Source organism: Channa argus, chromosome 24, assembly GCF_033026475.1.
Source record: "Channa argus isolate prfri chromosome 24, Channa argus male v1.0, whole genome shotgun sequence".
Taxonomy (NCBI): Eukaryota; Metazoa; Chordata; class Actinopteri; order Anabantiformes; family Channidae; genus Channa; species Channa argus.
This window is the reverse complement of record NC_090220.1, coordinates 2,801,738-2,818,633: the sequence shown is the minus strand read 5'-3', so window position 1 is coordinate 2,818,633 and position 16,896 is coordinate 2,801,738. Positions and strand designations below refer to the sequence as shown.

Genomic DNA, 16,896 nt, shown 5'->3' with positions numbered 1-16,896 from the left:
TCTTTCTCTCACTGATGATCTAATCCTGCTTTACTATCTTGTGCTTCCATTCTGTTTTCTATCCTGTGAAGAACGCCCTCCAAAAGCAAAAGTGATTGTACTGTTGTTTGTTGTTTATTGCCTATGTTTTCTCTTTGTGAGTCAGCTCTAGTGATGCAAATGAGTAGAGGCAGTGTTTACCTGGACTGGCCATGTTTTGCCTGTGTGTGTGTGTGTGTGTGTGTGTGTGTGTGTGTGTGTGTGTGTGCCACTCCTGCATGTCTATGCCTTTGATCATACTACATTGCATTGGCAGATGCTCTCTGGTGCTTTCTGGTTGCTTATGAACAAGGCCACAGACGGGATCTGAATGCCAGTAATTATATCCCCTTGCTAGAACCATAACAGTTGTGGCTTATACAACAAAGTGTGATGGCTTTTTTTCTATCTGTCCCATTATTTTTAGATATGAGAAATGACATCGAAATCCCCTGTCTGCTTCCTCCTTGTCTAGGGCTCTGTGTTTACACCTGTTTGTGTGAGAGGTGAGGGCCATGAGAAAGGCTTACACCTTGTAATCATAGCTGGATGTGTGATCTCAGCGACCTGAGAATGCTGTGCTTGTGGTACGTGTGTGTGTGTGTGTGTGTGTTGGAGGAGGGTCGTAGTGACTAGAAGAGCCACGAACAACAAAGGAACTGTTAGTTAATCAAGTGCAAAACGAAATTAAAAGTTTTATTATAAAGAAGGATTGGAATGGATTTACATAAGGCACGTATGAACACTCACTTGGCAGGTTAGTCAGAACATGTAGCTACACCCAATGGTGAACAATACAGCAGCTGTGCATTAAATTCTACCTTCATGAAGGTGATAATGATGAGTTTCTCTTGCAATTGTTTTACAGAGGTGTTGATTCAACTGGTCATTTTGGAGGCTGTACTTTGTGCTGCCATTGATTTATATTGTCTTACTTTATTAGGTGTTTGCATTATTACGTCCACCCCAGTTTATGTAATGAGGCTAAAGACGAAAGAAGATTAAGACATTAATCTGTAATTCTTCATCCTTTTTGCATCATATTTGTTGCTGTCTATATATCACTGCAATGCCTATGTCATGGAATTTTAAAATAAACCATATTTACAGCATCAGATCTGATGTGTCACTCTCAAGTTATGCATAAATGTTGCTATGCTACTTTAATAATAACATTTTTGATCTTTGCAGTCTCAGTTCTGTATGAATGCTCACTAACAGTATTTCACAGGTGCAAAACAGGCTCTAGGAATTCGGTTGATTCCATAGGCAGTTGTTCTAAAATGTCCACAAGTAACATTGATACTGAGTGCTGCAATATTAACATGCTTATTTTTTTCAAAATTCCTCAGCTTCTACAGCAACCCACACTTTTCATAGCACATACTTATTCCAGAACAATTTAATCAAGGGTCTGCAATCAGGTGCATTATTTACATTTAGCCAGACAAAGACCCTATACGCATAGATGCACACATATTTGCAGACAGTGGATTGGAGTCATCGAAGTAAAACCACCTGGTTTTGAGTGACTTCTCTAATTACATGCTATGACCTATGAGATACATCCTGTTCTGTTGCTATGTAAGTCAAAAAGGAAACACTAAATTGGCAAAACTGCCAATACATGTTTTGAGGGGATTTATGTTTGTATCTTTCCACCCAGTTTTGCACATTTTTGTGTGTCTGCTTCAACAAGATCACCTCTAAAATTTCAGGGAAATCCACTTTGTTAATAAATGGTAACAGCGATGTCCTTGTGTTTTACATTATAAATTAATAAATAAATTATTAAGCCTTGCTGACTTAAGCTTGGTTTATATTTGTGCGTCCAATCGACACAGAGGCTGCGCCATAGGCTACGCAAGAGGGCTACACTGCTGTTTCATGCTGCAGTTACATTGTCATACTGGTGGAGTACGTGTCGAGTTTCTTTGCTACTGTGGTGGGTTTTTTGGTGTTGTGGAAGCAATAGTGAGTGAAACCGAGCAGATAATTTGGATTTGGAGCTAACAGATGTTGAACAGCAGTGATTTCTACTGAAATCACTGCATGGCAAGAAAGAGAACACACATCGGAGAAGATGGTGTGTACGACCATTGAACAAATTGAGGCATAAGGAGCATAATGGACCAATCACGGTTGTTGTGTTGTCGCTGAACCTCATAGTTGCATTGCTGGGGGGTGGGTGGGCATTCATATGTCCTTTTACCACACCACAAAGCACCACAAGGTTTAAAGGCTGTAAAAACACCAAGTTGATGTCAAAGATAATCAGAGACGAAGACGTCAGGTCACATCAGGTTTCGTCTGGCCCAACAAGTGGCACAGGAAGATGAGAGCCAACAAGCATGAGGCTCTGGCCGAAGCCCTGATATACAAACTACAAACAAAACAGCACTAAATGACCATTTTTTATACTATTCTGGCTTAACTCAGATAACTTATAACTACTTCAATGCAGGATATATCTGATAATAAGTTATTATCATTGTCTAAGCGGATGAGTTAGAGTGGTCACTTTCGATGAGCCCAACACTGGCTGGGAACAGATTCAACATGTCAAGTTGGCCAAAAAGCCACCAATAGAGGTCTGACCAGCAGTGAATGTGTGAGACACACAGCAAAGACTGGGTTGACAGGGACCCCAATGCTCACGAACAACCCATCGTTCACTCGGTGTGTCCCATCTCTAAGAGCAGATACAAGTACATCACTTTTGTCCATTTGATAAAAATAAAATAAATGGGCATTTATTTGCATTATGTAGTATAAATGCTTTGTCATATTTGATAGTGGATATGAATCATAGAAATGATTTAGGGGATTTAATAAGTGACAAGTCTGTGCGCCTGCTACGCTGTCCTCGACATCATTGTTGGCCACTGGCTGTGATGTCAGCCACGGCATGTGTGTATTTGAGTGAGTGGTCCTGTAGGATATTGTTACTGAGGTGTATGGCAAAAGCAGTCACTTTCATGTACTTTTGTGAGTATTAACATGACCTAAGTTTTTTTTTTGTTTGTTTGTTTTTTTAATGTGTACTGACAAAAGCTGATGTTCTTCATACAGCATTAAAAACACGGCACCTGCTCTACAGTGTCGACTATGTAACAGTGTTAACTAGTGACTTTAAGCTGAAGGAGTAGCTGTTATGCTTCGGTAATTCAAGGTTTCATTTTAATGCAGAGTTTAAGTTCTGAAAAGATGGATGCTCTCAGTGTGAGTTATGCTTTTATTAAAATCAAGATGGTGCAGATGCTATTATGGCTCTTTTATGAGTCACAAAATTAAACCAGCTTGTTCCTAATTTCCGCAAATATCCATTACTAATGTGAGGCATCATTAGATAGCTTATGTAAGTTTTTTATGATGACCATATAGAAAAGATCATGCCAATATTAGAGGTTTATGTTTTGTCATTTTTCACAGTTCTTGACTCCATAACAGGTGTCAAGAATTGTGCATCAAAATGCTTTCTAGATTTTCCCGGTGTCCCTGTCTTTACCTGTAGCATTCCTTCTGTTGTCATCAAAAATGCACCGGGGCTGTAATTGTTGCAGCCTTTCACATGCACATCCCAACACACTCAAGAAATTCTAAAAATGATCTATGTGCATACACATCTATGTACATGCACACTCGCATACTCATAACTCTACTTGCTGTCTCTTAGGGATGTGCTAAAATAACCGAATGCTGAGAAATTGGGTTAAAGAAAAAACTGGGTTGAAGAGTGGTCCATTTTTCAATTCAAGTCAGCTTGAATTGAAACAGTGTTGAAACAGACTTTTAAAATACTACAAATGATCACAACTACTGTTGCTGTAAATTTAGTGTGTGTGTGTGTGTGTGGGGGGGGGGGTTCTATTCCCTAGTGGTTGGGATTGTGTGTGATTTGGTTAAAAGGGAAATGCAAGTTAAAATGTAAAAGGATCTGTGTGAAATTAAATGCTGTACCAATGCCGTTTTTCACCGTGGTGATATTGCACTCACTCTATATTTGCATGGCAGAAGTAAGTACCCTTCTTTAAGTTGTCTGTAAATAACTGATAACAAGATGAGACAATCATTAAAAGTCTTTTTCTCCTAGTTTCTCAAACAATGGCAGCGCCAAAAAGTAGACCAACAGGCATAGAGCTATGAGACTTGATGTCTGTTGTCACCATGGAAGGAAAAATAGAGAAAGTAATTATGTTGTACCAGCACTCAAGGAATCCCATCAGCTATTGGGCAGACATGTCAAAGTATAAAGACAAGGCTGAAAACTTGAGTGGTTGCAGCCGATGAAAGAAGGCTGAAAAATGACATGGGAATGGGTGACCCACAAGGGAAGCAGGACAAACAGCTGATGTGAAGAGGCAAGCAGCAATGAACATTGCCTTATTTATTTAGTTCTTTTTTTTTTTTAACCTAGATTGGCAATGATAAAAGTGAGTGATTTTGATAAATACTCGCACAGCTGGTTTATCAGCAGCTGTCTGGCTTGGGGTTCCAGGGAAGATAACCCCTGAGGCCTGAGGCATGATGTTGGGAGGGGGATAGGGCACAGGATGACGCAGCTTCTTGGTCTTGGCCACTGTATAACCCTAAAGCATGGCCACAAGTAATCAAACACTGCAGAGTAGGAGGAGAAACACTAAAAACCTAGTGAACCTATAATGTAATGAAGTGAACCTGAAATGAGCCTGTAACGAAGTGAAATGTTTGGATGGTTAAAAACGGGGACTTTTATTCTTAGAGCCCAGGACAGATAGAACAATAGTAGGGCAACCTGAGTTGAGCCAGGGGGACAATAAGAAGTTCTATGGAGCGACCATTTGAGCGTATCTTAGATTGTGCTTGTTATTGTCAGACCTGGTGCAGTCTAAGCTGCTCTCTGTCACCCCAAGGTGGGCTTCATTAACTGTGCATTGAGGTGATCATTTCCATGGCAACATTGCATTTGAACTCCTGGGTGTTAATATGCATTAGCATTTAACAAGTAGCACGTAACATAATATTAGTTTCTCTGGGATGGAACATGCCAACATTACCATTTTAAAATGTTGATGTAACCAGCGTAACATGGTGATGATGACATGTGTAGGAATCATGTAGAGGCATCATTGGTGATGTTAGACCAACAGTTATGGGATGGCTAATTATTTGGGTACTTAATGGTATTTTTGTATTGCAATCTGGACAAGCTTTTGAGCCATAGACACAGAATATATTCGTAGGATCCAAGCCTAAAATGAAAAGGTTAAGCCTATAATGCATACCCGCATGTCATTGCACTACAAAGCTGCATTTGTGTATGGCATATTTACCTATTCCTGATCCTGAGAAGCTCTGGAACAACGTGCGCTCGTGTCGGTGTAATGCAAAATTCTTGATAATAGCTTTACTGCCCAAGTGCGTGGTCTCTATGACAAACTCTTGTTCTTATTTCCCTTTGAATATTTATGTACCTTGTTGTTGCCAGCACGTCTAGAGCCCAAGTATGCCTTGCATAAAGACTTTTTCTCTTTTACACTCTCACATTGGAGTCAGAAACTACAATAAATGTAGAGCTCCGAAATATATCTGTCAAACTCTTTATTTATCAAAGTGTTGTGATAAATGTTTTTCTATTTTTATGCATTTTAAGTAAAGCTTGGCTTAATTGAATTCTATGGTAAAACAATATAATATAATCAAAAAACATGAACGTTGTAACAAGAGAGGGCCCATGTGTGGGAGGCTGTGTGCATATGAGCAGGCTATGTGCCTGTGAGACTGCAAGCACCTGGAAAGCACTTGACAGATGGTTACTTCAGCTCTAGCATAATGTTGCTTCTGTTTTCCCAGTGTTAAGCTTCTTTCATAGATCAAAAGTGTCTCGGTCAGCATTTTGATCAAGGCAGACTCTTTCAACCTTCTTCATTGTTTGCTGCGCATCTCTAGAGTATGTTTATCTTACCCCCATAATTTTTTGTTTGATTGTGGCGAGCAGAGGGAGATCAGAGCTGTGACTTTCTGTGACTTGCTGTCTTTCCTGCTACATTTTGTGTTTGCCTTTAAAATTACAGAGCAGTGCGTCAAAAATCATTATAAACCACATCATTTCAGAAAATTCTCAATTTGTAGCATAAACGTGCTACTATACAAGAGACGGTTAAACATTTTATATGAGAAATGTCTTTCTGGAATCAACCAGTATGTCCTATAGTGTCCTTTTGTCCCTTGCCAGAACACGTGCAAGAAATACAAGTCAGCTCGATAGTTTATACCATTGTTGTAGTTTTGTTACTCTCACATCATTAGTCTTCTGAGTAAACAAGGGAAGTGGATCTGAAATAGTCAATAGTGACTCAAGCCAGGAAGCGGTCTGTCTACATTAAACTGAATAACTGGCAGTGCCAACCAAGCATGGGAAAAGTAGACCAACAAAAAAAGTTCACAAAAAGTACACAAGTTACTTACTCAACCTGAAATACTAAGTACATGCTCTAAAATGTACTTCAATAATACAAAAAAAGATGTATTTTAAATTGAGTTTTATGTCTATCTATGGGATCGGATTTGTTCTACAAACTTGGCAAGGAACTGGTAAAGGTGCGGGTGGTTTTACCCACTTCTTAGTTCATTTCATTTTATTTTTATTTTTTACAAGAATCCACAGCAGGAAAAGTAACTAATTTACTAAAATTTTAAAATAAATAAAGTGCAATTAAATGTGCAGTATTTCTCTCTGAATTTTAATGGAGTAAAAGTAACATAAAATGTATATATGCCAGTAAAGGAAAAGTACTTCAAAGTGAATTTAAGCACAGTACTTGAATAAATGAACCTACGTACTTGCCACCACTGGCGTCCTACCATTCTAGGTCAAGAGTTGGAGCAGGCAGAAAGCAAAAGCCACAGTAAGACTACGGACACTAAAACTACTAATGTGCAACTTCTTGTAATTAAGCTCGCTGTAGCCTGTGGCATCTAAATTATATCCAGAAGTTACCCTTATGAGTCGACGTGTGATATGCGATAACAATCTCTGATCGGTTAGATGAGCAAGCTTTGCTTAAAAGCCTTTAGAAGGGAATATCTCTGTGCTGCTGCCAGTTCTATTAATCTTTGCCAAGTCAAGATTTGATTTGATTCTGAGTCTTGGTGAACCAATTCTCGAGTCAAAAACTATTTGATTCAATAAAAAGGATGCACGTAAAATGCTATGTGCCAAAACATTAAGCCTTGCCCACTAATCTGCATATGAAACGTAACCTACAGATAATCAACTGGTTCCTATGATGGTCATCCAAGGAATAAGCAAAAGAATAAAATGTGTGTGAATGATTTATGCAATTTTTTAATTTGGTCTCTAAAGGTATTTATTTAGGCGTATTAACTGAATGCCTGGATGCAAATATTGTATTAGAATTGAAATCTGAAAAAGGGCCAAATTTTCATCCAAAATACTGAATGCTGATGCAGGTATTAAGAAACAAGTTTCTTTACTAGTTCCAACACAATTTACCAAATTAATGCCATAATTTTAGTGCTACACTGTGTGTGTGTGTGTGTGTGTGTTACTGAACTGCTTGTATTTACAGTATTTACAGTCTTTGGGTAGAGGGTATTTACAAAATCCTCTATAGAGGATTTAGAGTATACTATAGTATAGTAAAGTATAATATAGCAATCTGCTTCTATAAATACAAATAATGCATGGGACTTGTAGACTTAATGATAAAAAATGTGTTTGCTGTTTCTTTGTTTTTTGAAGAAAGATCCGGACCTATTAGGAATTGGCCACTAAGACGTTCCATCACTTTGCCCCATCACTACAATCAAAATATTTCCAAATACGGCTTAAATGTCTTTTTTCTTTCCTGTTTCCTGAGTGCAAATCAGATTCTGCATGTGCATTTATCAAGCATTTATCATTTCAATCGGTGAAAGTGACATTTGTGACCATTAGCATCATACAGTGCATTAGGAACAACAAGGCACACAACCGCTGTGCAGTTCCTTTTTTAAATTTACAGTCAATCATTTTTACAATAAATGTCTGTTTTTTTTTTCTTAATTTGTTCCATTATATAATTAAATTAAATATGAATTCACAGGACAAACACACTGATGCTTTAGAGCTTTGAGTTTAGAATAAGACTTGATTAAGTACAACCTTTAATTGACATGCAAAATCCAAATAGTCTTATATTCATCTGAAAATGAATTGAATTGTTTCTGTGGTTTTTGAATTTGTTTTCCTAAATTTAGCATGTGCTTTGTGCAGCAGATGTTCGTGCCCTTTTTGATGCCGTGGGTAATAATCCTTAATATTCTTGCAGTTTGAAACTAAATGAGGCTTTAATGCACTCTGATTCCATCTTCCAGCACTCATTAATTGTTTTTGAAAGTCCATAAATTATTTCTGTTTTTAGGTTTGTGCAAAGATAAACAGAAATTTTAAGGATGAAATGGAGGTCTTTAATTCTTTGATGGTCTGTTTTGATTAGAGCTTCCATTTGAAATGCCATTGTGAGTGTTTTTGAAAACTTTGTGAATTTATTTATTCCTGTTGCGCTGCAATGTATCCTCACTCCTGTACTGTACAGGAGTGAGGTGCTGCTCACTCGGTGTGTTTGAGACCCCATTAAAGGTGTTATGCATTGTTTTTGATGGCTCATCACTAATCTTCTCCTCTTGCCCTTTTCTTTCCAGATGGTCACAAGAACAAAGAAAATATTTGTGGGTGGCTTGTCAGCCAATACAGTAGTGGAAGATGTGAAGCAGTATTTTGAACAATTTGGGAAGGTAAGGCTCTTTTATTACACTCTACAGTGTTGTCACAACAACCAGACTTCTTCGAGCATTCTTTGGTGCCAAGTGCACTACATTGTTAGATGTTAGAGGTTTTTATTTAAGCACCTAAATTCATTAGTCAATCCACCAGTTTCCCTGTGGTTTAGGCCACATGACCATCAATATTTATAGCAATCACAAACTAGAGCCTTAAAAGAAGCCAGGACCTCCAGTTTGGCTCATTTTCTGACACCAAGACTTCTGTTGTTGTATATAAGTGAACAATATATGATATATGTTTGATATTGTGACAACATTATTTCTGTATGTTTTTTTTTTTTTTTTAAATGTCTGCTGCATTTGACATATTCAGCTGTTGGTTCGTTTTTGCTGCAGCAGTGTCTGGATGCTGTTTTAATGACCAGTACCCTCAGCTGAGTGAGGTACATATGCACACCCTTTTAAACAAGGACGTGCATACTGTACACACACACACACACACACACACACACACACACACACACACACACACACACACACACACACACACACACACACACACACACACACACACACAAATACTCAGCCTCAAGTGTGTGCACATGCACAGGCATGGGCACACACAAACAGGCTTTGATACAGTGGCAGCATTTCACAGATAATTTCCTCACACTGAGCAGAGATCCATTTCCCTCATGTCATATTCTGCATCAGTCAAAGTCACCTTCAGCTGATACAGTCCCTGTAACATCAGCACTTGACCTTGAGTTTAAACTGTTTCACCGAGGATGGATTTTTCATGGGCATGTAATGCACAAAAGAACTGTAACAGATTAATAGAAACAGTTTTTTTTTTTATTTTTTCTTACAACCAACTCCTATATAAAGCCCAGTGTATTTTCGCAAAAGTGTAAAAGGTGAAGGACTTTGTTTTGCTCTTTTCCTGTGGAAGTGGTATTGAAGACCTCACCATGGCCTGCCATTCTAAATAAAGATGCCTTATTTGCACAATAGAACACAGCGAGCAAATTTCAGCATGACTTTGCAATCAATGGATCTGAGAAAGGACTCGAAATGATTTTCGACTTGATTGAATGACATAATTGACTTGATTATACAAAGTTTTTTTCCTCCTTGAGGAATCCTCAAATGCTTAGGAGGAAACAAACAAATCAGACTGATTGAGCAAGATCTTGTGCATGTTTCTGTGTGTGCTTTTATAGCCTACTTGTGCATGCTTGGATGTGTCTGCAGTACTGCTCTTGCCATGCGTGAGTGTGTCAGCGATTAAGTGTATTTATGTGGGTGCATGATTAAGGGTGTGTGTGTGTGTGTGTGTGAAAGAGAGAGAGAGAAGGAGAGAGAACATGCTTGAATGTCTTCAACAAAAAGGAAATCTGGAGATATTGTGGACTATAGCAGATGCAATACACAGCAAAAGAGGTGTCTTTCTCCCTCTGGTTTGCATGTATGCTTTTTTTCTGTCTTACACATCCTAGGATTTATTAAATAACCTGCCTATCAGTGCACCCTAGCATTATTGCCACATACGCGTAACACACATACCAATCTGAGGACTTATCCACAGACAGAAAAACCAATTAATTCACTTTCCCCTCCATAGAATCTTGGTGGCAGTATCGGTGTGTCAGTCATCAGCCCGACTTTCCGTCTGTCTCCCGACCTATGTGCATGTCAACGGGGACATTAGTCAGCGTGCTGGCAGGACAGCTAGTCATTTATATTTCTGGGAACTATGTTTTGATGCACTTATCAATCATCGCGCAACTATAGCTTAAGGCACCAGCAAATGTTCTTCCTCAGTAGGGGCAAGCTATTTCACTGAAACTGTTTAGCAAGTACTACTGTATTTGTGTATGTCTGTTGGTGTGCGAGGCACCATAGGCCAATTAGCAGGATGTGGTCTACAGAGACGGCAGTGGTTGGGAGGCGGCGGAGGGGAAACAGCTGCTGTGGCCACAATTGGGTCACAGGTTCTGTCTGTAACCTCCACACCTCCCCACCCTTCTGCCTGAGTCCCTCCCTTCTGTCTCCATTCTGTCAGGGCTAGAGGTGGCATTTGTTATAGGGAGAGGCTGACAGCTCTCATGCACATCAGTCTCACTGCCACTCTCCCAGCCGTCACCATTAGGAAAGAGCAAATGCCTGAGCCTGGCACAACTTCAGAGGAGCCGCTCCACAGTCAGAGCCACTTTTTTTTGTCACCTACAGTACACACTTAATGTGTGCATTTGAAGTGATTGTGACAGTCGGTTACCTGTAAATGGAACTGAAGCGTGGTTGTGTTTGACTGATTCTAATACACCTCAGATGGATCCCATTACCTGCCTAATAGTAGCCACTTCCTACCATCCATTTTTTTCCCGTCTCAGGCAGCACACTGCACCTAAGCCCTGCAAGCCAGATGAGACAATCTTATCAGCACTGCCTGGGTTCTCTTTATATTCAAGGACTCTTAACTAGAGGTTGCTGCTATTTCTGTTTTGAAATAAAGTCAAATTAATCACTCTGGTGTTTTTGCTATCATATGCTGTTGTGCAGTCTTACGGTCACAAAAGCCAGTGTTACCCTTTCAAACCAAGTTTTGTTTTTTCCTTACGTAAAGATCTCAATAGCTAACATTTCATTGTCCTTTTTATTTGATAAAGTTAAGTTGACAATGAGTACATCCATTTTTAATATTTTATAATGCTTTTACCCTTCAGTCTTTATACTTTACCTTCCTAGATTTTCTAAAGCCAACTTTTTGTTTAAAGTACAGCAAAGGAAACATCATTCTTTTGTGAAAATATGAAATGTGTTGTACGTTGTGTTGATCATTTATTAATTCTTTATTTTGTATTTTGGTATAATACATCTTATTTTCCACTCCAATCAAACACCTGAAAACACCCACCACCCCAATATTCTACCACAATATTCCACTGAGGCACTGGCTTGATTAAAGATGGGAGATGGTGCGATGACACCTTATAAATTTGGATGCGATGTATCAGCAGTGCCCTGCCCAGGCATGAAGGGTGCTTTCCCCATAGTTAAAGGCATAATTAGCTGCGATAGCTAATGCTTCCTCATTGGTTTATTGTAATAGGCTTTGAATACATCTCATAGTGACCTTATTTGCCTAAGCTGAAACAACTCCTGCTCACTGGCTTGGTTTCTGTACTTCTCTCTGTTGGCAAGGCCTTACTGTGGAGACCTGAAGCTAACTTTTAGTTTCGTCAGAGCTTCTTGTTTCCGTATCACTGGGCTGCCACAATTGTCCCTTTATGTCCAGTCTGTCATGGTTCTCATGCTCCACTAGTTTAATGCCAGATTCTGGAGGTGGAGCTGAGTGGGAGGAGGAGGGGCTTAACCAGTTCACTGCCGTTGGGCTCAGGAGGGATAAAGGCAGACACACCAAGGTCAGTACTGAGTCCTAAGATAAGACAATGGTCCTACAGTGTTGAAAGAACAAACTATAAGTCGAGGGACATCATGAATTTGTGATACCTTTTGGAAGAATGAATGAAATGAATGGAAAAAGACCACTGTCAGAACACAGAGTGTCCCTTTTCAGCTAAAGCAGCTGTGTACTGTTGTGTTTCACCTCCGGCCAGGGAATCATATGCATTCTGCTCCCATTCTTAAACTGAGAGGAAGCAGATGAGAGGAAGAATTGAAATTATAAAAGCACCGCAAAAATATTCCTTGGCTAGTGCAAAAAAGGGGCCTAGTTCAGGGGCTCTGGTAATCTAATACCACGGCTGACATTTTGCATGCCCTTAGATTTTGTAAATGGTGAAAAATAACTGCCTCTGTCCATCTGTAAAGATGGGATGAATCCATTGTGCATACCTGGCCAAGTGCTTAGGCCCTGAACAACACTCTAGCGTTTCATGTATTTAAGTAATAAAAAGCCTCGCTGGCAAAAATGAACAGAATCAGTTCATTTATTTTTTTGCTTTTTTCATTAAGACAAGCTGTGAGATTAATGTGTACAGTTTACAATAAAGTTGCATTTTCTTATCTCAAACTTTTATTGTCAGCCATCTTAAAGTGCATCTTATTCACCAACAATAGATCCCCAATAATCATTAACGTGACATTGTTGTGTTATCTGTTTAGTTACAAAATTAAAAGTGCTCAGGGTGACAATGCAATTAAGCTTGTACTGTGACAACTTTTACCTTGGGTGACAATGCAATTAAGTATTAAGAGTGGCAACATATACACAGGCCTCTGATTTAGTGAAGGCGCACATTAAATGCACATTGGTGCTGCTGTGATGTGAGCTTTGAGGAAAGAAAAACTGAAGTACAAAATTGTAATATGTTCATTGGCCAAAATAGCAAACATAAATGATTAATGCTGGAGAAAATACACTTTAGATGAGTGAACAGAGCCCAATCAAAGGGCCATAGTCGTTCATTCCACTCCTTCAGCTAGTGCAGGTGCACATTTGCATGCCATTTACATGGCAGCTCACAGTGACCACGACTACTCCGACGTTTTCATGTCCATCATCTGCTGACATTCTGTGATTGTTTTCCCTCTGCTGAAACTCACCCAATCAGTTGAGGATATAGTGTGGTCCCAGTGATTATATAGAGTGATCAGAGCAGCAATGATGGAGCATGTGCCTTGCCGTGGAGATTTAGCCAGAGGCTTCAATCTCATTGTAGTCACTTGTAGTTAGTGACTGAGGCTAGCAGTGAGAAGGGCAGAGCAATATAAATGAATTGGCTATGAATGTGGATATGGCTCCGGTGCTGCAGGGACACACAGGGGGAAAGGGCCAGTTAGACAAACTATTTCATATCCCCCTTGACCTTTACTTGCCCAGTGGGCCGGCAACATTTTCAGCAGAGTAGCTTTTAAATGGCCACTGAAGAATTGAGCTATTGTATTCACATCGTTTTTTTGTGTGCACATGTATCTTTAATATGAAAGAGATTGCATATGTTAATGCAGAGGACTTAACTGCGTTGTTACTTAACGATTAGAAAAGGTGATACATTTCTGACTGTTGGTGATACTTAGAGCTGTCGGTGGGTCTCTAATAACAAGATGCTGTGTGGTATAGGGAGCTCAGTAAGGGAGCTGTGGATCAGGGGAGATTGACACCTTGCTCTAGGTCTGTAGTCTCATCTCCCAGCTGTCCCTCCTGAAATGGCTCCCCCAGGATAAGCTGGGATTGACTTGATTGTGTTATTGGCGAATGATCGGGTCATTGAATGATGGAATTCTGAGCCCCTGTTCTGCTTAAAGAATGAAATGTTTAAAGAAGATTGACTGTGATTGGATCAGATCCAGCACCTGCTCAAAGGGGTCGATCAGGTGAAAACAGGAGGCAGCAATCTCTGCTGTGCTATTGTGACACAAATGGGGGGGGGGGGGGGGGGGGGGGGGGGGGGGGGGTTAATGTGTGTGTTGGGGTAAGGTGGTGGATAGATGGTAGCAGGGTGGGGGGTGGAGATGCCATTCAACCGGGAAGCGATTGAAAAATGTCATCCAAAGAAGTGTCATGAGTAATTTGCAGCAGTCTCACCATCAGACTGGTGTGAAGGTGGACACCTCCACACCTCCACTTCAGTCTTGCAAACTGCAATCTAGGTCTTTGTAGGATAACACACATGAGATTCTGAGAGGGGACTTTACCTAGATGGACGGGAAATTTTATGTGTGTTCTAAAGCCTGGCGTGAAATAAAGGGTACACCATTTTAGATTTGTTTATCATATTCATACAAGCACCATTATTGCCTTTGATGCTTATATATTATGTGAAAATACTCAAGTAGGTAGAGTGTTCCTTGCTCAGTTGGAGGTTTTACAGGTAACAACGAGAGTTTTATTTCAGTGGAAGTCTACAGAAGTTGATAGCAGCCTCTGAGTGACAGACCTTGTGTCTCGACATGTCCCAGGCAAATGAGAAACAAAATGACCGTGTCAAATTTCAGCCCTCTTCTGATAGGCTTTCAAACAGGATGCTTTTCAACCCAAATAACCTTTTTTGTCCTCATCAGACATTTGCTTTTAACAGAGGGTTTCCTATTTCTTTTAATGTCACAAATGTGAATTTGCTAAATGTGAGTATAGAAAAATGACTTAAAGTAGCCAGATGTGTGTGCTGCTTCAGCTACCTACTGCAATGTGACCAGGCCCAGGGGCAGCTTTAACTTCTAAGTACTACTCATGCATTGCACAGCCTTCTTTAAATCATTTGGTAAATGTTCTTACATGCAAATGTGCACACTGTGCTGTTTGATGTTAAGGGCTGAGGAAGTCTTTATCTGAAACACCTACTGCTCCCTCCTCAGAGTCTACATGAGTCTGTATACTCTCATGTCTGTTAAATGTTGAAATCTATAGATTCTAATCTTAATTTTTTATTTTTTTTAAATGTATTTTTATATATACTCTAGTTAGGAATTGCTTTCATGTCGACTCTAACATTTAACATGGCTAGTGACGTTATTTTGACTCCTTATTTTCAGTCATCTTTAGCTGGAGCAGGTTAAGTAGGCCAAACAACATACACAAGGGTAAATGCAATGGAAAATGGAGTCTCAGCACAATTCTTGAACAGAGGTTTTAGTATTTTTCCATTCTGTTTTTGGCTCTTAACCCTCTTTTCAGAAAGTTAACGTTTGTTATTTTTTTGTTAGAAGAATTGACTGCTTTGCTCTAAACACTTCAATTATGACGAGTTAGAATTTGAATTGGTAGCATACTACCATGTTCACAGTGTTCACAGGCCTTTGTGGACACATTGAACAACATAAATATGGTAAAATAATTCTGCCATCTACTGTACTTTGCAGAGAGGGAAAGGCGTAGGAAGTTCATGGTTACTGTTTTTATACCTTTGCAAAGAACATAACTGACCACTGGCTCTGTTCCTAGAATTGCTTGTTGAAGTTTTAAATGAGCATCCTTGTTTCATTTAATTATGCATACAATTAAAAATCTAATTCAAACCTCGACTGGTTTGTAGTTTTACCTTTAATTTAGATTGGAACAGGTAAATGGCAAAAAAGATATGGCTTTATTATTATTTTATTTCTGTAGTCATTATGTGATTATAAGGATAAATTTAATCTAATATCAACCGCTCATGTGGGATATTAAAGGGCTAAATAATTAATTGAGAATTTTTTTTTTTGGGCTGTGAAAACAGCCAGCACTTACTTTGGGTTATGGGGTGAGGTTAATTTTGGGTTTAGAGTGACGCATCTTGTAATTGTGTTTTATGTTTAGGCTAATTTCGAAGGTAATGCATTTCCATAAATGCTTTTAGTGCTGCTGGACTGTCTGTACCTGTGTGTCTACATGGCCGTCATTATGTTTTCCTTTGCTTGGCTGACCCCTATTTTTGATTTGCTGCGATTTTCAATGCCTTTTTGTGTATGTGTGCTTTCTTAAAAGTGGGCCTACTCTTTAAAAAAGGAATAATGCATTAAGCAGGTGGATGTACATGCATACCATGCTAAGGAGTGACAACAGATCCTTATATTACCTGTCATGCCATGAATAATCTTGAGCTTATTTTCTGAAGTGGTACCTCAGGGTTCTGGTCGAATTGTCTAAAAGCTAAATAAGTCTGCCTGATTGAACTAATGGCACAGAGCCAAGATCTAGCACCAAGTCTCGTCTCTCAGCCTAATCTTGTGGTCACAGACACATTGACCAGACTCACATGCGCACACACACTTTCTCTCTCTCTCTCACTCTCTCTCTCTCTCTCACACATAGACACACACACACACACACACACACACACATGCTCACACAAATATACACTAAAGATCCCTCCCAAGCCACTTCCTGATCAGGAAACTTTGAACCCAACATGTGGTGCATAAGTCCTATCCACAGGTAATTAGGTTTGATGGTTAGTTGAGCAGAAGCATGGATTTTATCCTCCTCTTCGTCTTGCCTCCTGCAGGGTTGCCTCAACTTGTTTTTGATAAGCCCACTGCCAGCCCAGCATCAGTCTCTACAGCTGAACACACACACTTTAAAAGCCACCAAGGAGCAATCATCCATCTTAAAGGGGAATGGTCCATTAATATAAAATTATAAAAGCTGAAAATGTTTGTCAGTACAGG

At 39.5% G+C, this 16,896-nt stretch overlaps 1 protein-coding gene across 14 annotated transcripts in view; it reads left to right on the top strand.

Annotated features, from left to right (window-relative positions):
* LOC137108899 (RNA-binding protein Musashi homolog 2) overlaps positions 1-16,896 on the top strand; it is a 220,982-nt gene that overhangs the window by 59,429 nt on the left and 144,657 nt on the right. For all 14 annotated transcript variants that reach the window (XM_067494000.1, XM_067494003.1, XM_067494001.1 and 11 more), the window contains one exon: positions 8,704-8,796. In XM_067494000.1, coding sequence (XP_067350101.1) covers positions 8,704-8,796 — 93 coding nt within the window. The remainder of the gene's footprint in view (positions 1-8,703; positions 8,797-16,896) is intronic.